General features: G+C 54.8%; 7 protein-coding genes across 7 annotated transcripts; 4 read left to right on the top strand and 3 right to left on the bottom strand.

Annotated features, from left to right (window-relative positions):
* Positions 1-743: 743 nt before the first annotated feature.
* On the bottom strand, positions 744-4063 carry M421DRAFT_420721 (glycoside hydrolase family 31 protein). Its single transcript, XM_033592578.1, has 3 exons — positions 3906-4063; positions 3012-3822; positions 744-2960 (listed from the first exon to the last, which is right to left on the bottom strand). The coding sequence occupies exons 1-3, from the start codon at positions 3991-3993 to the stop codon at positions 836-838; spliced, it is 3024 nt and encodes a 1007-aa protein (XP_033448438.1). The 5' UTR covers positions 3994-4063; the 3' UTR covers positions 744-835.
* Positions 4064-4317: 254 nt separating this feature from the next.
* Positions 4318-5077, top strand: M421DRAFT_5260 (nucleoside diphosphate kinase; the record flags this gene model as incomplete). Its single annotated transcript, XM_033595032.1, has 4 exons — positions 4318-4334; positions 4410-4440; positions 4537-4684; positions 4812-5077. 4 exons carry the CDS (start codon positions 4318-4320, stop codon positions 5075-5077), a joined length of 462 nt encoding a protein of 153 aa, XP_033448439.1.
* A 316-nt stretch (positions 5078-5393) lies between these two features.
* Positions 5394-10298, bottom strand: M421DRAFT_5261 (uncharacterized protein; the record flags this gene model as incomplete). Its single annotated transcript, XM_033595034.1, has 1 exon — positions 5394-10298. The coding sequence occupies one exon, from the start codon at positions 10296-10298 to the stop codon at positions 5394-5396; it is 4905 nt and encodes a 1634-aa protein (XP_033448440.1).
* A 456-nt stretch (positions 10299-10754) lies between these two features.
* M421DRAFT_156107 (uncharacterized protein) lies at positions 10755-13507 on the top strand. Its single transcript, XM_033587618.1, has one exon. The coding sequence runs from the start codon at positions 11212-11214 to the stop codon at positions 13309-13311; it is 2100 nt and encodes a 699-aa protein (XP_033448441.1). The 5' UTR covers positions 10755-11211; the 3' UTR covers positions 13312-13507.
* A 1235-nt stretch (positions 13508-14742) lies between these two features.
* M421DRAFT_420727 (uncharacterized protein) lies at positions 14743-15382 on the bottom strand. Its single transcript, XM_033592579.1, has one exon. The coding sequence runs from the start codon at positions 15353-15355 to the stop codon at positions 15011-15013; it is 345 nt and encodes a 114-aa protein (XP_033448442.1). The 5' UTR covers positions 15356-15382; the 3' UTR covers positions 14743-15010.
* A 1188-nt stretch (positions 15383-16570) lies between these two features.
* Positions 16571-16909, top strand: M421DRAFT_5263 (uncharacterized protein; the record flags this gene model as incomplete). Its single annotated transcript, XM_033595037.1, has 2 exons — positions 16571-16661; positions 16710-16909. 2 exons carry the CDS (start codon positions 16571-16573, stop codon positions 16907-16909), a joined length of 291 nt encoding a protein of 96 aa, XP_033448443.1.
* Positions 16910-18404: 1495 nt separating this feature from the next.
* M421DRAFT_63011 (potassium/sodium eff) lies at positions 18405-21718 on the top strand (the record flags this gene model as incomplete). The annotated part of the gene is made up of 2 exons (XM_033596030.1): positions 18405-18607; positions 18664-21718. The coding sequence occupies 2 exons, from the start codon at positions 18405-18407 to the stop codon at positions 21716-21718; spliced, it is 3258 nt and encodes a 1085-aa protein (XP_033448444.1).
* Between the last annotated feature and the right edge of the window lie 80 nt (positions 21719-21798).

Here is a 21798-nt window from a genome sequence, read left to right on the forward strand (position 1 = left end):
GCGGTATCGCGGCGGTGATTGCATTGTGATGGTGATGGTAGTTGAGATGGTAATTAGATACCCATAAATTTACAGTGTAACAATCCCCATGCAATCCCCAGACCGCTCTTGCCCCTCTCGATACTCTCTATATGTAATCGGTCAAATGTTGTGTTCCTCAGCATATACCCACCATATTCAAGTGGCACGTTGCCTCACTCAGATACGAAGTACTCAGATGCTCCTAGAGGCTAGCGAGCATGCACCATCTCCACCTCCACACCTTTTATCTGGTAGCCGCGATACCGCACCAATGAGTCCGTCTACCGTCAGAGCTGCGTGATGTTCCTTTATCAAAGTACCACTTGTTCGCCTCAGCCGCCCCCGCACGTGTAGCTACCATGCCCGTAGCATCCGCCCGTTTCTCACGAGCCATGCATAGCTTCAGTGTACACACACGTGCCAGAGACTCACACTCGTGCTCGCACTCGCTTAGACTTGCCGACTATTCCATAGCCGTTGCGTCGAAGTCACGACTGAAAGGGCTGGGGGGCTTGATGGCATAATATCCACATTCTTCTCCTGGGCCGACTCAGTTCACATGTGGACTGGAGTGGGAGCAACGGCGGGGCGTGCATGGCGTAAACCCCGAGTCGGCGTGCTCGGGAGATGTGCACAGCTTACGTACCGTGCCGTCCATGAGAGTACCGCGGAGCGTGACTGCGCAACGGGGAGGGGGAGGTCAGCTGATCTGGCCATATGAGTGGACACTGGAGACGGGTTGGCAATTCTGTTTGTTGTCTGGATCTAAACTACGTTCTGCTCGTACTCGTGCAAATCTCTTTCTAACGCTCGTTCAGTGCTCGTGGCCGTGGCCGTGGTGGTCGTTCGCACCGCCAAAGTCCATCTTCCAGCCGCGCCCGATACCAACGCCGGGATCGCGGATGATCGCATAAGCCGCTTTCTTGCCGTCTGCAGCGTGGTATGAGAGGGGTGCAGGCATCCTCCTCTTGCTCTCCTTGGCGCCCTCCTGCATGACAATAACCTCGTCCTTGTCCTTCCATGCGCTGGGGGCATTCACGATGATGACCTTCTCGACGCGGACCTTGTCCATTGTCTTGGCATACTTCTCGAACTTGACGGTGCGCATGGTGCTGGTGTCGAGGTTCACCGAAGTGAGGATGTTGCGCTTGCCGTCGAAGGAGAAGCGGCGATGGATGAACGCGCCGCCCTGGTAGTCAAATGTCTCGCCGTCGTCGAGGTAGAGCGTGCCAGCCGCGTTGCCGTCCTTGTCGAGGACAACGACGAGAGTGAAAGGGTCGTACTTCATCAGGCCTGAGGATCGGCGAGGACGGTCACGACGGGGGATGATGTGGCCGCCGCGCATCAGGAGTGGGATCTTCTCGAGAGGCGCAGGGACGGTGTGCTGGCCCTTACCACTGTAGGTGGTGTAGTCGAAGTAGTCGAAGTACGGCTGGTCATCTGCAAGGTAGACAGAGACGCTGTCAGCGCCCTCCTTTGTGACCGGCTTGGCAAGCAGACCAGTGGATCCGATGTAAAGTTGGTCGTCGATAGCGAAACCAGCCTCATCCTCAGGGTGGACATAGAAGTTGGGCCGAACGATTGGTGCACCAGAAACGTGTGCCTCGTGAAAGGCTGTGTACCACGCAGGTAGGAGCTGGTAACGGAGACGCAGCGCTTGTGTGATAATCTCGGTGTATGGTGATCCGGGGATGTAGGGCTCACGACGACGAGTGTCGATGTGGGCGTGGCCGCGGAAGAAGGGGTAGTAGATACCAGCCTGGTACCAGCGAGTAAGAAGCTCCTTGCTGGGGTTGCCGAAGAAACCACCGACATCAGCACCCGCAAATGGGAAGCCAGAGATACCCTGGTTGAGGACCATAGGCAGGGATGCCTCGAGATGGGGCCAATCAGCCTGGTTATCGCCGGTCCACATGGCAGCACTGCGCTGACTGCCAGAGTAGAACGCACGAGTCAGAACGAAGGGGCGGCGAAGCTCACCCTTTTTTCGCTCAGTCAAAGCCTGGTAGGTAGCATTGTGGAAGGTCATGCCGTTGATGTTGTGAACGTCACGATGCTCCCAGTCGCCGTGATGCAGGTTGTCCTTGGGCATGGTTGTCTCAGGACCGTTAAAGACCGAGGGCTCGTTCATGTCGTTCCATATGAACGTGTTGTGTGCAGAGCCCTTGAACTTGTCGTACTTGAAGAGACCCTTCCACCAGTCGATAGCAGCGGGGTTAAAGCAGTCGACCCACATTGAAGAACCGGGCCAGCACCAACCTTCGTACTGGTTGCCGTCCTTATTCTTGACAGCAAGGTCCTTCTTCTTCAGCTCGTCAATGATCGGGTAGTCGTTGGTATTCTTGATGTGAGGGTCAATGATGGCTACGAGCTTCCTGTCGCGCTTGTCGAGTTGCTGCTGCATCGAGATTGGATCGACGAATGTGAGAGGGTCCCAGGTAAAGTACTCCTTCTCGTGAGTGTACTCAATGTCAAGCCAGATGACATCGTATGGAATGTTGAACTTATCGAAGCGACGGTCAACATCCTTGACATCCTCATCAGTGACGTAGTTCCAGCGGCACTGGTGGTAGGCAATGGCGAAGGACTGGGGCATGGCAGTGTAGCCAGTAAGCTCGCCGTACTGACGAGTAAGGTCCTGAGGGGTGGGGCCAAGGAAGACAAATACATCCAGCAGACCGCTCTCCGACATCCAGTGGGTCTGGGTGTCAGTGTGACCCTCGACGCCCAGAGCAAGCGGGTTAGCAGTATTCCTCTTTTTGGTCACATCGATCCAGGTCTCAGCAGCGTTGAGCCAGAAGACACCAACAGTGGAGCCCTTGCGGTGAGCCTGCATGAAGGGAATAGCACCATACAGGGTCATAGGGCTGTCCATCTCGTACTCGAAGACATCGGCGTTGTACAGACGGTACGGCTCGGTGTAAGCATCGTCGCCGCCCCTGCTGTGTGTCAGTTGGGCTCTTGAGTTTAAAAATTCTTGTCAAGCCTACCTGGTAGTCTTCAATGAGAGACGCGTGGCATGCTCCGGGATACCAAAGACATGCGCGTAGCCTGGGAAAGAGATATCGAGAGAGATAGCTTCAGGTCCCCTAGGCTTTGTATCGGTGTTCCCACCAAAGCTCTCGTCCCACCAGGTGCTCTCATCTTCGCCTTTCTCCTCTTCGACTTTGGCTTCTTCCTTGTTCTCCTCTTCGACTTTGGCTTCTTCCTTGTTCTCCTCACCTTCCTTGGGTTCTTCACTGGGCTTTTCGACCTTTGGTCTCCAATGCTCGAGGTTCAGAAATCCACGCTCGTTGAACTTGACTTGCGTCTCGCCGTCTCGCTGGAACTCGATCGAGAAGGGCGAATGGCGGATGATAGCTTGGTGCTTGCTGCCTTTGCCATAGACTACCTTGGTGTAGCCAGCATCAGCGGCCTCGGCCAGTGCAGCACCGCTGGAGGGCTTCAAGCCACCAACAAGAGCCCATTTACCAGCCTCATTATAGCGTTCCTTCCTGGCCTTGCTGTCATGACGAAGGTCGATATCGCCCTTCTGCCTCCTTGCTTCGTCGAGAGTGACGCGCGCGACACCAGATTCGAGGAATGTTACCGAAAGTGGCAACTGAACCTTCTCCTGACCGTTGTTGATTGCTTTCAGAACGACAGCGCTCAATTGGCCATCTTTGAACTTGAGAGTCGCTGGGTCGAGGGCGTATGGGGAGACGAAGGAGCCCGATGCGGTGACGTCGTCCGCGAATGCGCGATTGCGCTTACAGAAGCCAGACTGCTCGCAAGTCTTGAAATTCTCATGTTTGACGGCAACTGTTCTCTTGCATTAGGAACTTGAGGAGGAAAGATATGCATATCTCAGGGCTACGCCCGCGATTGGAGCTTCGAGTACTTACCAGCTGGCAAGAGCAAGCTGCACAGCGCCGTCCAAAGCAATAGTACGGCCGTCCACCGGGGAGCGGACCGCTGTTGTAATGTGACCATATCCAGCAGCTCTCAAAGCAGATACCGCTTGAGCCAAAGGGATTGCTGTCAACTTCTCCCCAGATGTCTGATGAAACGTAGCAGCTCTTAGTAAGCGCTGCAAACACGCCAAACATGCGCCATCCAGGGTCGCCGTCTCACCGCCACTAAGAACGCGGGGCGCCAACAGCTGGCGCAGCACCCCACCAACCAACACCAAGAGAATTTTAGTGCAGGAATGCCCGAGACCAATTCTTCTCCGTTCCTCTCTGGCATCCCCGACCCTCTCATCTTCTCGACGGAAACCATCTTCGAAAGAACATCAAACTCCTCCACACCGCCAACATGACTACCGAGCAGACGTATGTGACGTCCCCAATTGCACACTGACGAGGGGTAAACAATTGAAAGGCGGTGTAGCTAACTGTTGGGAATAGCTTCATTGCTATCAAGCCTGATGGCGTCCAGGTACGCACAACACCACGAGTCACTGCAATTACAGCATTCAACTCAACGGCCATGGAACGACACGACGTAGTAGCATCATGCTAACCCTGCCCTCAGCGTGGCCTCATTGGCCCCATCATCTCCCGCTTTGAGAACCGCGGCTTCAAGCTTGCGGCCATCAAGCTCGTCCAGCCCGGTAAGGAGCACCTCGAGAAGCACTACGAGGACCTCAACGGCAAGCCCTTCTTCCCCGGTCTGATCGCCTGTACGTACCCTCCGTCTCCATACCCTCTACGTGCCCCTCCAAGACCCCTGCAGAGAGACCCTGCAGAGACCCTGCAAACCCTCCCCTCTCAGCCGCCCACGTGGCATTGCATACTGACAAGCGCCAGACATGGCCTCGGGCCCCATCTGCGCCATGGTCTGGGAGGGCCGCGACGCCGTCAAGACCGGCCGTGTCCTCCTCGGTGCCACCAACCCCGCCGCCTCGGCCCCAGGCACCATCCGTGGTGACTTCGCCATCGATGTCGGCCGCAACGTCTGCCACGGCTCCGACTCTGTCGAGAACGCCCAGAAGGAGATTGCTCTGTGGTTCAAGGACGGCGAGGTCCAGTCCTGGAAGCAGGCTGGCTTCGACTGGATCTACGAGAAGGCTTAAGCGCTTTCTCGATTTGATTGAACGGCCGGAGTGTTGTTGAGAGTACACCTAGTAAGGTCAGCCCCCGGGTGGACGGAGTATGTCAGTAATGCTGCAGTCTCGTACTGCGGTGTGAACAGATGGTCTGTCTGTGCGGTGATGGTCTGGAAAGGTACACGAAACAGCGCAATAGCCATAACGATACGATCTTGACGGACAAATTAAAACCCAAAATGAGACACACGCATGATCTCAACACAAGTCGCTTCTCAACATCGTCGTGTTGTGATGCTATATCCAATGGCGGGTGGTATGTACCACACAAAGCTTGTAGTGACTACTCGTGTTCCTTGACCTCGTCGACCTGGACATCAGCCCCCTTACTACCACCCCTAAGCTCTCTCCTCAGGCCCAGCCTTTCCGCCTCCCTCTCTTCAAGCACCTCCTTAACAATCCCCACATACCACCCCCTCAGCTTCTCCACCTCCGCCCACTCACCCAGCCCTCTCTCAACAGCCGGCCCCTTAACCTCCTCCCTCGCCCTTAGCTCGCCCCACCTGCCGCCCTTCTTGCCCCAAACCGGCTTCCCGTAGCGCCACACACACCACGAGCTCTCCTCGGCACTTCGCAGCCGTGGTTCCCGCCTGCGACTCTCGACCTTGAACGCACGCAACAGCACCACGTCACCGACTTCCGCCGCGGGAAGCGCAGTCTGATACGCGCGGAACACATCGACGCGCCGCGTCTGCGGCCAGATACTCAGATCCGTGACGCTGAGGCTGGTCGTCCAGTCTCGTGGACCGTTGGTCGCCTGCGCCGGGGTTATCGAAGAGGATGTGCAGAGCGCGAGGATGTCGGGGTTCGCGGCGGAGTGGAACTGGGACGAGCGGTTGAGGAAGTAGATTAGGTCGCGCAGGGGCGTGTAGTATGCCAGCGGGGTTGAGAGGCCGAGGGAGGGCGGCTCTGGCTTTGTCACTAGAGTCGCGTCCTGGTCTTCGGCTGAGATGGCGGAGGAGGATTGGTAGATAGGCGATGACTGCTGAGCGGGTGATGTGGATTTGGGTTCGGTGGTGGCAGGTTTGCGGCGCGGAGAGGTCCGGAGGATGGGTGAGTGGGGCGCGGGTTGTGTTTCTACGCCTGGGAGGGGGACGTCAAAGGAGCGAAGTGTTGCGGTTGCTGAGGTTGTTTGTGTGAGGTCCGGTGTGATAAGGTGACTTTGTTCGGGTTGGCGGGCTTGGAAGGATAGAGGTGGCTCCGCGGCTGTTTGCTGGGTTTCGTCTGGTGTGAGAAGATTACTCTCTTGGAGGGTCGTCTGTGCGGAGGCCGGTGCTAGTGGAGAGCTGTGAATGTTGCCTCTGCTTTCAGCGGACAAGATGGGATAGACGATGGACTGTTCTTTAGCCTTTGATGTGTCCTCTCGACCTTGGTCTTCGTCGACTACCTCAGGGACCGGAGGAGATACTTGTACTGCCGCTTTCAATGTACGTGCGATTCGAGGGCTTGGGGTAGACGAAAAAGTTGAACGCGTCAGTCTGGGTGACCGCCTTGGGGATTGAGGTGGCTGGATAGGTGACACAACGCTTTGTTGCCTCATCGACCTTGACCTGGAGCGAGTCTGACGTTGTGATTGCAGAAAGCTTGGTGGTGGCTTTAGTTGAGGTGTAGCTGGCTGCAGGTCATCGGTGACTTCAGCTGGGTCACTCCTGTTAGCACGACCTACATCGTCATCAGAGGCATGAACCGTGGAGATTGAGCTTTCTGAGTGAGAAGTGTTCTCCTCGGAGTCCTTCACGAAGCCTACGTCGGAGTATCTACCTTGCGAAAGCTGTGAATATCCGAACCCCAGCTCTTGCGACGGCTCGAATATGCTACCAAACAGATCTCGGTTCTCGACTTGAGAAGGGACGATGTCAAAGTCGGTGTCTCGCCGTTCGAGTTTGCGAGGACTCCGGCGAGCCGGGAGCTGAGGAGCAGTGACACTCTGGTCGGGCGAGAGTTGCTTAGACTGTGAGCGCAAACTGTAGGGTGAGGTATGAGTTACGTCTTGCGTTCCCGTAGTTGTCGTTGACCTTGGAGGTCCTCGGCTTTGCGTGGGTGATGTAGCATCCCGGTTGGTGGAATCGAATGAGGCTTTAGATCTTATGCGTCGCACACTCGTGCTGATCCTAGACACATACCCCTCTTCCTCGATCGGAGAGGCTGCAGACTTCGCTTTCGATCTAGTGTTCCTCGCCGGAGCAGTGGCAGGCACAGATTTGTATTGGATTTCTCCAAGCTTGTGGCCATTCTCTGGAACAGATATCCAAAGCTCTGTGGCAGGATCGGTGGCAGACTCCTGCGGTACATCCTGACTTTGGCTGATGAGGTATGAAGAGCCATCTTCCACTGACTCGGTCTTGACCTCTGAATGTTCAGCATCGGTCCGTGTATCCGCTGCCTCTTCTATCAGAACATCTGCAGCGTCCGCTTGGGCACCACCGGGCGAGTCTTCAATATCTCGGAGCGGGTTTTCCTCTCCGATAAACGGCAAGGGCTCGTCCATTCCCAGCTGCGGCTCCCAGTCATCGAACTCCACACTAAGTGGCTGATCGTAGGTATCTGGTATGGAGATCGAAGCCGGTTCGCGGATGGGGCCGTCCGGGCTGGAGGATAATACAACCGTCGATTTCTGCGTTATGTCTTGGCCAACGAAGTCGTCGAAATTGAGGTCCTTATGACTGGTTGCAGAGGTGGGTTGAACTATCGGTCCCACTCGGAGATCGGTATTATCGTCTTCAAGATCTTGAGCGGTCTCAGTAGGGTCGTTCGGCTCTGCCTCGTTGACGGTTTGCACGGGGATTGATGCGATAGAAGGGCTGTCGTTGTGATCAGTGTCGCTGCCTCCATCCGCTGAAGGGGAGCCGAGATCCACAACTTCAGACACAGCTACAGATGTCTGTGTTGCTACAAACGTGTCGTCTTGCTGGGATTGAGGCTGCTCGTCTTCTGCCTCCGACTCAAAGCTCGTTGTCGGGCTCTCTTGGCCTTTCCGTCCTTCGTAGCTTGCAGGCGGTGCGTGCTGGGCATCGATCTCATCAGTCTCGGCCTCGGACTCAAGTACAGACCCCGACTCAAATTTAGACTCGGACTCAGCTTTCTCCTCACTCTCTGACTCAGTTTCTTCCTCTGTGGTGCGATCCATCTCAGGCTCGGCCATGATTTCGTCTTCCACTTCATCCTTACAATCTTCGTACTCTACGTCAGAAGAAAGGACAACCATGTTGGAAGACTTTGGCACTGCTTCAGTAGGATCTGCTTCCGCTGGCCCGAAGATAGGCTCCACTGGCGTTTGGGCAGGTTCTGGTACCACCTCTTCGGTCTCGTTGCGAGCTCTGACCGCACTTGTCACGTCTCCATCGAATGTCCCCGCCAGTGACGAGTAGCTCACATCCTCAACAAGTTCAAATTGCTCGGCGAGAGCTGGCTGAGCCTCCTCTCGCTCAATGTTCTCTTCATCTTGAAAAGCAGTCGGCGCGGGCTCTTTGATCGTGATTGGAGGAGCGTCTTCCGGTGGCGGCGAAGACAGTTCGAGAGGACGAGACCAGCCAGCTCCGTCCATGCCGAAAGTGAAGCGCACAGGTGTAAAAGCAGTCTCATGGTCTTGATGCAGACCACCCCCTCTTGAAGAGCTGATTGAACTGAAGAAGGAGTTCTCCATGATGTAGTCAGCATCGTCGTCAATCGCGAGCTCCTGCTGTACAACTGGGCCATCAAGGGGAGCTTGCTGCCGTCCTACTGAGATGTGCTCAAAGTAGGAGATAGCCTGCTCGCCGGGGAAAGGTGAGGGTAACGGAAGTGTAGCCGAGTCCACAGCCTTGAGATTTGGACTTGATGGCTCCCTGCCAATGGGGGTCAACAGGTCTGTCACACTAGGCGCAGCAAAGCCTGTGTATATGTCGGGCAAGCTAGGCGGAGGCATGGCGACTGTGAGAGACTCCTCGGCGACTGTCGCAGTTTCGACGACCTCTGCGACTGTCTCATCGATAGTTGTATCCTCTGCCCCTTCCGAGACCTCCTCAGGCCGCTCAGGTTCGACCTCGGGTTCGCTGTCTTCTTCTGTGGCGTTTGCTTCAACGTCGGTAATCTCATATTCAGCCTCAATAATTGAGGGCTCATCTTCCACCTCTTCAGGCTCGTCTTCCAGCTCAGTAGCCACCTCTGTTGCACTCACGTCGACCGCTTCAACGTCTGGAACAGTGACGTCTTCATCTTCTTCATCGTCTTCCTCATCTTCTGTGTTGAGCTCTGTATCGCCTCCAAAATCGTACTGTGAGTCCAGCGGAGCGCCGTCGTACTCGATTTGAGGAACAGCATCTCGCTGCCGGCGCTCTGGGGTTGTGCTCAAGGGAGCGTAGACCTTCTGCAGCTCTCCGTCGTCGATCGTTGTGTCATCCTCAGCGCTGTCCGCTATTGTAGTCTCCTCGACGTACTCTAAATCTTCTCGCGCTTCTGCTGCGGCTGACATAGCCTCCGTCCTCGAAGGTGATACAGGCGTCCTTGGCAATTGCGGTCGCCGGCTCGGCGAAGACATGGCCTCCTCCAAGTCGTCTTCGATAGCGACATGTTCCTTCTCTGGCGACGGCGTTCTTGTTGTGTATGTCCAAGCTGTCCAGTCTCTGTACGACTTGCGCCGCCGCTTTTTGTCGTGCGTTCCATTGTATGCGTCTGCTAGAGGGTCGAATGCGGGCTGTTCGAAGGAGGGCCTGTCCGAGAGCCGCGCGCGCCTGAGGAAAGCAGGAGAGGACCATTGCGGCATGGGACTGGGCGCCGCTGCCGGTTTCTTGACTGGCGACCGGGGCGCAGGTGTGGGTGCAGCATCGATCAGCTCGAGATTTGCGATTTCAGCTCCGTCTCGGCGCACAGAGATGGCGAGCGTCTGGGTGTATGCCAGCTCCCAGTCGATGCGCTTCCCCGGCGTTCCGACGGCGCCATCCTGCACGAACTGCGCGCCATGCAAGCCCAGGACCACCTCATCGCCAATCCCCACACCCGTTGTCGCAAGAGCTCTCGCGCTTGTCGACGAGAAGTGAGCGCGCACCTGGCCGTTCTTGCGTCGCAGTCGGAGGTCGGGCTCGGCGAGGAGCAGGGCAAACTGGCGCTGGGAGGACGAGTACGGCCATATGAGCGTGACCACGGCTTTGATCTGCTTCGATTCGAGCGCGTCCACGTTCGGTCGCAGCGCTGCGATGTGCACGTGCTCCATACTGTATAAGGTGCGTCGCGTGCACCGTGTTCTTCTTATTATGTGTCGAACATGGCTGCCGACACGTGACGGACCAAGTAGCTCTCCAAAGTGTGCGGTGAAGGGTAGCTGGTGGATTGTCTGGTGTGGAACTCGGTACCGTCATTATTGACGCGCCTACGCTAGTAAGCTACAGCCAGCATCGGTGTCAACTCTCGGTGAGGGGCACCTGCCTCCTTGCGGTCCACACATGTACTACATTGATCATATCTCGAAGACGTACATCGTATGGCCGTCTCGATTGTATGAGGGCTATGCTGGACTTTGTCGACCTGAGAGGGGACCAGGCGATACAATCTTTGTCATTGCAGCAGCCAAATTGCCCGATATCCTCATTGGGATTCTGACTACAGTATCTGGAAGCTGTAGGTCTGGGCACGCAGACGGAGATAATCACATACTTAGTAATTATTAGTAACCATGGTCTGCGCAACGCCCCATGAGATCACGCGCGTAGAGAGCGTTCGCAGCCAGATCTCCATCAGTGTCGTGACTAAACACTACCATCTCGCTCGTGCCAACTTCCAAGACCTCAACGACCACTTCATCGTCGATATCGGCGGGTGCAGCCACCCCACTTGATTAGTCTGCGGCGCGCTTTTTCCTGGCATCATCCACCAGTTGCGTCAGAGATTTCTAGCAGGACCTGTATCTCCACCACGCCTCGCAACACGTTCACTTTTCGCCAAACATACTCTTGAGTATGGAAGCGCGCGAGTCATTACTGAACACTGCGGAGCCCAGATCGACGTTCTTCAAGCCGTTTCGCTGACAATACGACTTCCGCGTGGTGGCACCATAGGACGCTAACACGATAACTGCCTTACGGGACCTACAGAGTCCAGACTGAGCTCCATCTGCGCACCTTGCAGGAATGCAAAAAGCGTACGCGACAGCCTTGCTGCTGTCCTACGCTCCTATTAGCCATGTTTCCGGATTTGGCACCATCAACGAGCCTGCCATCATCGGCCAACATTGCGAGCATGAGCGCATCACCAGAGCCGCATTCGCCTGCCCAGCTGCGCGCCAAATATCGGACGGACGATGCTTCGAAGAGCTGAGCTTGCACCAATTGTCTGGAAGGTCGGACATCTACGTCGGCCAGGGATCAAATGGAGCAGTCGGCGCACCAGACATGCTGGACCCAGTACCAGAAGGACCCGAAGCTCACTGCGACAATGCCGATTTCCTGGACACTCAACTTTTCAACCTCAATGTCGAATATCCAGTGACACGCCAAGAAGCTACAAACCAGCTGCAGATATGCGTCAGTCATATGAGGGGCAGGGTCGAAGAAGGTATCGACGCGGCTGCCAGAATCGTTGACGATGGCGCACGTATCATCACCCCTGAAGTGGACATCAGCACCCTAGATTGCAGATTTTCGTTTCCAGCTCTGCAGATGCACGTCTTCGCAAGAGCGAAGTGCTCTGCCATTGAAGGTTTTGGACGAGCATTGCACGGCGTCCAGGACTTTTACGCACACAGCAATTGGGCCGACGACGCGGAACCACCATTCGGACCCAACAACCCGCCGGGACTGAAGCGGATTGATTCACCGGCTTTCTTAGATCTTCGTGGCGAGAACGACATCACTGAGCAGGTGCCGCACAATTTGTCGACAGGATGTTTTGGCGGGTTATTCACAGATGGACCAGTGGGGAAGGCAGGGCATCCGCTTGAACCAGGCTCTATTGACTGCACTGGACGCATCACCCACCACACTCTTAACAAAGACAATGGAGTCATTGATCATGTCACGGGCATCGTCAGCACTCCAGGCCCGAATACCCCACGAAGCGACCTTCCTGGCAACTTCCAACGCGCTGTTACTGCAGCTATCACAGACTCTCGTCGGCAGTGGCGCCACTTCAGAGAGGCAATTAGACGCACGTACGGCACTGAGCGTGGCAACATCATGATTTGCGCTCTTGTGCGCGACAAGCCTGCTACCGACTGCTACGGACGCCGTGTGGCCATTTTGCGAGATGTGGTGAAGACTGCGAACCGAATTGCTGAGATGCAGATTCCTGTCCACAGGTGGTTGTTGGAAGAGCTTGCCAACAAGCCGCACGACGAAGGGCCAGGAGAAGGCTTAACAGAACAAAATTCGACAAAAAGCAGAGGGTCAAGCGACGACTTGTACAGACTGCATCCTGGCTTCGAAGTCGATTGCGACACCCAAACTAGCCCCGACATTGGTGCAGCAATGGCCGAGCTGGTGAACCACTCTACGCCACTGCCGAAGAATAAGACTGCAGTCGTAGCCTTGACATGCGCACGCAACTCGAATCTCGCGGAGCAAATCGCACACGTCTGGCACGCCGGCGACAAGGGCATGCGCATGCACTTCGGTATTCTCCCCAAGAAAGGCCAGCTCCCATTCGGCCCGAGGCCGCGCGAGCAAACAATATTGACCGGCAAGATCAGAGAAGAGGATCTCATCGCCGCCGTCCTGCGCACGGGCGGCACCTACAGCATCCTGCACAATCGCGAGGCCATACCGCGCTTCGTCGACCACGTCATCTCGCGGGGCCTGACCGAGTACGACAACTCGCGCGACACTGCCACGCTCCTCCCCGTCGGCCTCTCCATCAGCGACTACGTGCAGCCCGAATCAGAGCCGCGCCGCTTCTCATTCGATGCGAGCTACACCGACAACGTTGTCATTGCCGTTGCGCCCATGACGCCCAAGCTCGCGCTACACGTTACTCTGCGTCACGTCAGGAAGAACGTGGTCTTGAACGAACAGTACGTCGGGCGAGGTGGGAATAGCACGTTCAGAGCGAAACTCGACATCGACGATGTGCCGAGGACAGACGCGTGGTTCGAGCTGGAGGTTGCGCATGCAGAGGGAAGGGGCTTGGTGGGAAGTGGACTATTCGAGGTCAGCATCGAGTCGGAGAGTACGGGCGCAAATGCGGAGTCGAGCGGGCAGCATAGATCCGACAAAGACGAGCATGACGAGCTGTAATTCTCTCCAGAGCTGTAGTCCGCGAGGCATAGACTGTCCTGTTAGACCCTTAAAACGATCTACTTTTCTTCTCATGGTAATGCCCAGAGTGGCAGTACAGTGATCCAATGGAGTACTCATATTTGCGGTTCGACATCTGTTCGGTCGATTCAAGAGCAGTATTGAATCGACAGGAGCAATAATATTACCACCTACACGACTTCAAATTACACTTCTCGCACAGGTTGCTTCATGAGGCAGATATCATGTCTGGACGCGGCGTGCGTACATCACCTACATCACGCTTCCTAAATACGCAGCACTGGAGTACTTGAAGTCGATAGAAAGAGCGTCAAGGCTGAAAGGAGACCCAGGTTGGGTTTCGAGGTCAAACTGAACGTACTGGGCGAGCCAATGGCGAGCTACTTATACCTGCTACTCTATTGCAGTTGCATTTGGAGCTTGATAGCCCTGCATCATCGCAAACTCCGCGTATACAGTCAGTCGATTGCTTCGCGGTGGACTTTACCAGGGTCGTCGGTACAACCGTCCCAGAGACCAGGTTTCGCCATCCCAGCAGTGTGTTTACCCTATAAGCTGTGTTGTGGACGCTTGTCCTCGAGCGGCGCGGAACTGTTTTGCTTCGTCGAGATTATGACACTATGTGTGAAATCGCGCGTCTGCGAGGCAGGGATGCGTGAGATTAATGGCGCGGTGTGATCGATCTGCGATGAAAACTGCTCACGATCACTTGGACTTGCGCGATATTCTGCGATCACTGCAGCTGTATCGCATCTGAGGTGACATATTGATCGCAAAACCGGCTGGTCGAAGCAGTGCAAGACGAGAGGGCTTGTTCATGATAGGGCTCAGCCACATGGCCGGAAATTTGATGGCGCGTACGATCATCAGGGACATACCGCATGCTACTGTGATCAACTGCAATTTTCCATCAGCGGCCAGGCTGGAGCTTTCATGTCTCACAGTCGTCAAGACAAGCTTTTGTCTGGCCACGGTAGTCATGGTATCGGTGCTCTGCACGTGACATGAATTCGTATCTTTTGTACCATGGCTCGTTCCAGACAGCGGTGCCCGATCGATCTGGAATATTCGATCATCGTATGTCTTATCAGTCAAACTGCATGTGTAGCGAGCGTGAGCGCGGGTGCATGATTCGACATCCAGTATCTCGCAAGGCGGACCGATTCAGACCGCACGATGGCAGCACGTTCGAGATGGCGGTGAAGGAATTACTTCGTGTCGCAATGGAGACCAGAACATGCTGTTGTGAAAAGATGTTGATGCTTTCAGCCCCTGAGAGAGTACCTCGTATAGCGCAATCGATGTTAGTTTAGAGTTGTACCGATCTACAGGCTCCACCGAGGAAATATTCACTGGTGTTGTGGTATAAATGCCTCAAGCTTGTCTGTTTGGCTACCGGTGTGCGATGCATGGATTCGACTCGAATGCAATCGCAAACGACGGCGAGCACGCAGAGAGGAGGTTGACCGGAAAGGAAGATGCAGGTCGGAGTGACCATCCGGCTTGGAAATGCAGCTGGCCTTGAGGATTGCCGTTGCAGGTGCTTGTAGCTGGGTCATTGCGCAGGTCAGCCCGAACACGCTTGAAAAAATTCAGCTCGGAATTTCATTTCCACACGCTCCACACGCCTGACAACAGGCATCGTGGAAAAAAAAATGAGGCCGAAGCAAGCCAGCGCTCACGATGTTACCAAGGCAGCCGGCCACAACAAACAGGAAGGTGGGGAATGCGGTGCCCGGCTAGACTTTTCGATCATCCGCTTCGGATGGCCGGGCTGTGAGGTAGCGGTCGGCGGCCCCGCAAATTGGGTTGGCGTCTTTGATCGTCGGTGGTCCTCATGACATGGCGCGTCTCGCACAAAGGCGTCTGAAGGTTGTGTATTTGACATCGTGACGTTCGTTGCGTACCAGCAGGTTTCTATGCCGTAATTGCATGCCGCCAGCCCTTCTGGACTCGTGGCACTCTGCAAAATACCATCATCCACGCAGCACGAGCGCGTAAAAACCTCATAAGCTCGTGGCATCGTGGCATGGCAAACGTCAGCGTCAGAACGCGCAGTGGTCAGTGTGGGTCTGTAAAGTGGGCTTGTGGAAACCGTGTGTGCGGCAGAAGCTCGAGCGAAGCAAATTGTGAGAGCGTTGCTGTGAGGGAACTGGCTTGGCTGCGCTTTCCCGCGGCTGAGCCGTCAGAAGTTAGGTGCAGATCCAAGGAATCTAGAAAACGTCCTGTTTCTTCTTGCCGGCCCCACAGATAGTCTCATGCGAGCTGCACGTATGCTCAAAATTTCGGGTTCTGCATGCCTCTCAATCAATCAACGTGGTGATGGGGCAGATAAGGATGGCCTGCTAAGTTATCAAACTCTGCAAGTTGAGTAGTCTTATCACACGACACGATGCAGGATTCTAAAATGGGAAGTCAACGAGGACCTGAGCGGTGGCTCAGCTGCAACGAGCATGGCGTTACGCGGTTGTGCGCACTACACCTGGCAGGGGTCCAGTCTGATCCTCGTCATACAAAGCACGAATAGCGATATTGGCTTGTGTCATCGCGTACTCTGCAACAGCCAGCTCGATGGGTCCACTATTGGAACGCGGCGAATGCTGGTCACATTGAGCACGGGAGTGCCTGAGCGATTTAATTTTGTGCTGCTTTAACGCCCAGCTATCGTGAAAACAAGATGGTACACGGAGTGCTTCTTGTGAGGTGTCGAACTATCTGAATGTGCAAAACTATGGCTTGGAATTGACAACCTGCTTATTGGCGAGTACCTGCCGTTACAGGCTATTGCACGCAAGGGGCTGAAAGAGTGGTGACCCCTGAGCTATCGTGGCTTTCCCCAGACTTTGTTTGGTCGGATCGGCTGTAGCGGTGTAGTGGAGAAGGTCCACGGGTCAAAAATGGCTCAGCGCTAGCCAAGCCTGATCACGTAGTCACCAGAAATGCTACGCGATCATTGGGGTGATCGAGATGCATGCATCAGCAGTCGTGTCTGAGGTTACCGTCAGGGCGTTATTCGTGCTGTTTCCGATCTTACGGTGTGCCGAGGATCGTGAGGCCTTTCAAGGGTTCCAGCCATTCGTCTGCTATAAAGTGATCGCTGACTGCTCCCTCGAAGCAGCAATAATCACCAAGCTTCAATCGTTCAAGCCATCTAGGTACTCCCAGTACTCAATTCAAGACAGGATCGACATCAAAGAACTATCTTCACACAAACCGAGAACTACTCTTAACATTCACCATGCCTTCTCTTCCGTTCAGCGCTTCATCCTCGCCATCTTCTTCTCCCAACTCGTCGCCAGCGCCCTCGATAGTTCTTCATCCCTCATCGGGTATATTTGATCAACCAAACTAAGGCTTGCCATCTAACCTAGCATCAGGCGCTTCATTAAAGAAGTCTCTCCACACTTCGAAAGAGGACGCTGCAGAAGCATACCGCAACCGCTACGCGCAATACCTCGCCTGCACCTTCAACATGTCGATACAAGCCGCGCTGGTCGAGGCTGATAACATGTTGGCTCCCCAGCGTCGCTCGTCGAGTGTGTCGGAAGCCGAGTCATTACGCCAAAGCGAGTTTTAGTTGGATAGTGGGGACTGAAGATTCGACTTTACAACTTTCACGACTTTATGATCTGCATGGATGGGTAACAATCAGCATTGGGCTGATGCAACACGGCGCATACTGACTGTTTGATACAATCTAAATGCCTTTGTTTTCTCTTGTGCATGCTTCGGCAATGGAGCAACCTGCTTCAGCTAACATCGTGACGTATACAGGTCGCGTGCCCCATAACCTTTGATGGTCATAACCTCCTACACCTGGTGGCTCAGATTGCGATAGGCTAACGTCAATCAATTTCGATCTGACTCTCCAACGCGAGGTCACTTGTTGCTGTTTTCAGCGACGACCAAAGTTGGTGTTGATTTTCGATGGTACTGGTGAGATATCGCTTTGCTGTGCTGTTGTGGGGTGGGGGTTGCTACTGCAGCCCAGGCCAAAATTGGCCCCCCCCCCACCAGCTGGTACCTGCCTTCCGCGTGGAGTCTCGGATCTGCGGCTCTCTGGGGCTCTCTGGGGCTCTTTCCAATCGATAAGGTGCGAGGCAATTTCGACTACAAATCATCACGCTGTACTTCTTCCCTTATGCCAATTGCTGGAGACTCTATGAACAATGGAGTCCGCACCACACGCGGTCGCCCACACCTACCCCGCAGCCGTAGAGGTGAAGGCCGAGCATCGGTGAAACCTCAACAACTGACGACCTTCCTGATTCTTTGAGCCTTCGCGAAAGACGATTCGGTTCGAGGTGCATTACTCCGCATTCTTATCAGTCGCCGTGTTGCGCCTCATTGGTGGCAAATAGATCTATTGCCGGACCAGTTGAAAACGCGTGGCGAGCATCGGCGTATCACGTCTGACTCCAACGCTTGCAAAAGAGCCAAGAGCAGCGTGACGCAACGACTGAGCATCGTGAGTGATCTGCTCGCTAGTAAATCATGACTAACATGATCAGATCTGGTATACCGTGGCGTTTCCTTGCTTGCAAACGAAGACTGAACAGTCCAGTCGTACCACAAGCCTGCATTACAGCTGTACATTAGGTCGGTATTGCCAACAGTCGATGCGCCTCGGCAGTGAGGCTGTGTACGTCTCTATCGATTGCACGATTCCGGGAAACGGCAAAGAAGCCCTTGGAGCCGTCAGCCAAGGTTCTTGACCTCTCGTCAATGAGCTGGAAAGCAACAACCAGAGCAACAGAATTGCGTGCAACGAAACTCTTCGCAAAGAGCGCCGGGCGCGGCGTCTCGCGGGCAGAATTTCACAGCGCATAAGATGCACGGGACTACTTCTTACGATGCGTTGGTCTCGCGATGACCACAGGTGAGTAAGGTGTGAATGATGAGGGTTACCAAGACCTCCCCACGCTTGGAAGGACCCACGTAGCTCTCCCTAGCGTGCGCGACCCCGCGAACTTCTGCCCGGGTGGCACGACAAACAGGTATAACTGCCACCCCCGTGAGCGCCTCCCTTCACTCTCTACCAAAGCCACACCACTGTGCCATCGAGTTATTGAATGGGTGAAACCGTACTGCCTAACGTTGAGGAGACCGCTCCCCAAGAAACAGAACCCCCTATAGGTGGTTTAAATGGGCTAAGTACATCTCAACAACAAAGGCAACATCAGCCGACGAGCGACCGCGCCTCTCCGCCGCCGCTACACGCACCGCATACCCTCTCCTTTTCAGAAGTTGCAGAGGCTCTACGCGTAGACTTCAAGTAAGATCAGGGAGATTCTCTTGCTATATCTTGCAGTTTTACTAATTCCTCAACAGCCATGGACTCAGCAACGCTGAAGCAGAGAGTCGCCTCGGCCTCTATGGACCTAACAAGGTTAAGGGAGCTGAGGGGCTTTCCATGTGGAAGATTCTCATGAGGCAGATCTCGAACAGTCTAACGTTCGTCCTGATCATCGTAATGGCCATCAGCTTTGGCATTGATGATTACATCGAGGGCGGCGTCATCACTGCAGTCATCCTACTCAACATCATCGTTGGTTTCTGGCAAGACTATCGTGCTGAAAAGACGATCGAGTCTCTTAAGAAGCTCACTGCCCCCGAGGCTACTGTTACTCGTAATGGCATACCCGATCAAAAGGTCAAGGCCACCGACCTTGTACCCGGTGATATCGTGCAACTCAACGTAGGAAGCATTGTTCCTGCCGATCTTCGTCTCATCGATGGCATGAATGCCTTCACCAACGAAGCTTTCCTTACAGGCGAATCTCTTCCTGTCGAGAAGACCCCCGAGAAGAAGTTCGACGACGCCGATATCGCCACCGCCGACCGTACCAACCTCGCCTTCTCTGGAAGTGAGATGACATCTGGTCGATGCCGTGGTATTGTGGTCGCAACTGCTATGGACACTGAAGTAGGCCAGATTGCTACCATGCTTCGTCAAAAGAAGGACGACAAAGCGCAATCTCAAGGCTTCTTCGCCAAGCTTGTATGGCGATTTGTGAACGGCTTGAAGACTATTCTCGGTCTGGTTGGAACACCACTCCAGATCACGCTCAGCAAGTTTGCCCTCTTGCTCTTCGGTCTCGCCATATTCCTTGCTATCATTGTCTTCTCGGCAAGCAAATGGGTAATTGGAGGCGAAGTCCTCATCTACGGTATCTGTGTGGCCGTCGCGGTCATCCCAGAATCTCTCATCGCCGTGCTTACCATCACCATCGCCGTCGGTGGTAAGGCTATGGCCAAGGCCAATGTCATCACCAGAGTCCAGTCTGCCATCGAAGCTGTCGGTGGCGTCACGAACATCTGTTCTGACAAGACTGGTACACTCACACAGGGTCGCATGGTCTCGAAGAAGGCCCTCATTCCAGGTGTCGGTACCTTCTCCGTGGACGGTATCACCGACCCTTACAACCCAGGAAGCGGCCAAGTCAGCCTCGATGGCCAGGTTCTTGCACTTGAGGCCTACCGACCTGACACTGTACTCGCTCGCTTCCTTCGCACCATCGCTCTCTGCAACAATTCCAAGGTCCTGCCTGCGAACGACGGCGACCTGGAGACACGCAGTGAGAAGAAGGATGGTCTTGATCGCTACTCCAACGACAACAAGAGCGAGACTGACGCTTCCACTATCGAGTCCATCTCACGCCCGCCCACTGCCATCCTCAACAATCCCATGACGGGACCATGGAAGGCTCACGGTGAGCCCACTGAGATTGCTCTCCACGTCCTTGCTTCCCGCTTCGGTATGGGCAAGGAGAACCTTCTGAACTCGCTCAACGTGTCTCTCGCCACCGAGTTCTCGTTCGATTCCACGGTCAAGAAAATGACCGTCGTCTACCGTGACAACTCCAACCATAATCTCGATGTCTACACCAAGGGAGCCACCGAATTCATGCTTCCCGTCCTCAACGTTACCGAACAGGAGCGTGAAGGTATTCTACAGGCTGCCGAGTCGATGGCCAATGAAGGTCTTCGTGTGCTGTGTATCGCCCAAAAGACCCTCCTGCCTGGTACCGACATCCACGAGCGTGCTGCAGTCGAGGCCAACCTCAACTACATTGGTCTGGTCGCTATCTATGATCCGCCTCGCCTAGAGACCAAAGGTGCTGTTCGCGAATGTAAGGTTGCTGGTATCACCGTGCACATGCTCACTGGTGATCACCCGGGTACTGCTCGAGCTATCGCTCGCGACGTCGACATCATTAATGACTCTACTCCCGCTTCCGCTGTCATGATTGCTCGCGATTTCGACGATATGAGTGAAGACCAGATCGACGCTATGGAAACTCTCCCTCTTGTCATCGCCAGATGTAGTCCCAAGACCAAGGTCAAAATGGTCCAGGCTCTCCATCGCAGGCGGCGCTTCTGCGTCATGACCGGTGACGGTGTCAACGACTCACCTGCCCTCAAGCAAGCTAATGTCGGTATGGCCATGGGTTCTGGCAGCGATGTCGCCAAGGATGCCGCTGAGATGATTCTGACTGACGATAACTTCGCTTCCATCGTCAAGGCGGTTGAGGAAGGTCGCCGTCTCTTCGACAACATCCAGAAATTCTTGATGCATCTCCTCATCTCCAACATTGCCCAGGTCATCCTTCTCCTAATCGGTCTTGCCTTCAAGGACAATGATAACCACTCTGTCTTCCCCTTGTCGCCTATCGAGATTCTTTGGGTCAACCTCATCACCTCCTCATTCCTCGCCATTGGTCTTGGTCTTGAAGAGAAGCAGGAAGACAGCATGTACCGCCCACCTCAAGACGTCAAGGCTGGTGTCTTCTCCAAGGAACTCATCACCGATAAGTTCATCTATGGTTTCTTCATGGGTGCTCTTTGTCTCTTCTCGTTCGCCATCGTTGCCTACGTCGGCCCCGGTGGTGGCAACCTCGGCTCTGGCTGCAATGAAGGCTTCAACGACACTTGCGACGTTGTGTTCCGCGCTCGCGCTACAACATATACCACCATCACTCTCTTGCTGCTCGTCACAGCTTGGGAGGTCAAGCACTTCGCGCGCTCGCTGTTCAACATGTATCCCAACACCGACCAGAATGTGCCGCGTGGCCTGTCCGTCTTCCCCACGCTCTGGCGCAACCGCTTCCTTTTCTTCGCCGTCATCGCGGGCCTCGTCATGATGTTCCCGATCGTTTACATCCCTATCATCAACGAAAAGGTCTTCAAGCACGGTGCCATCACCTGGGAGTGGGGCGTCAGCTTCGGCTGTGTTGTCCTCTACATCTCGGCCATTGAGATTTGGAAAATGATCAAGCGTCGCTTTGGCATCTGGTCTGGTGCGCATAAGGTCATCTCGAGGGAGGATGCTGAGGCTAGGGCGGGGCTGGATGTTGTCCCAGTGCAGATGATGGGTGAGAAATAAGCCGTGTGATGGCGTTGAGGTGTTTCATTATCATTGTCTCTGTATCGACACAGGTCTGTCTTTATTGACGCTGTGCGTTC

Source organism: Didymella exigua (genome assembly GCF_010094145.1).
Source record: "Didymella exigua CBS 183.55 unplaced genomic scaffold M421scaffold_14, whole genome shotgun sequence".
NCBI classification, from domain to species: Eukaryota; Fungi; Ascomycota; class Dothideomycetes; order Pleosporales; family Didymellaceae; genus Didymella; species Didymella exigua.

Excerpts from the sequence above, each read along its gene's own strand:
- M421DRAFT_420721 (XM_033592578.1), bottom strand. The coding sequence starts at position 3,993 with ATGGTCACATTACAACAGCGGTCCGCTCCCCGGTGGACGGCCGTACTA. Across the intron at positions 3,823-3,905 it reads CAGCTTGCTCTTGCCAGCTG|TTGCCGTCAAACATGAGAAT; the intron begins GTAAGTACTCGA and ends GCAAGAGAACAG. Across the intron at positions 2,961-3,011 it reads CTCTCATTGAAGACTACCAG|GGGCGGCGACGATGCTTACA; the intron begins GTAGGCTTGACA and ends GACACACAGCAG.
- M421DRAFT_156107 (XM_033587618.1), top strand. The coding sequence starts at position 11,212 with ATGCAAAAAGCGTACGCGACAGCCTTGCTGCTGTCCTACGCTCCTATT.
- M421DRAFT_420727 (XM_033592579.1), bottom strand. The coding sequence starts at position 15,355 with ATGCCACGAGCTTATGAGGTTTTTACGCGCTCGTGCTGCGTGGATGAT.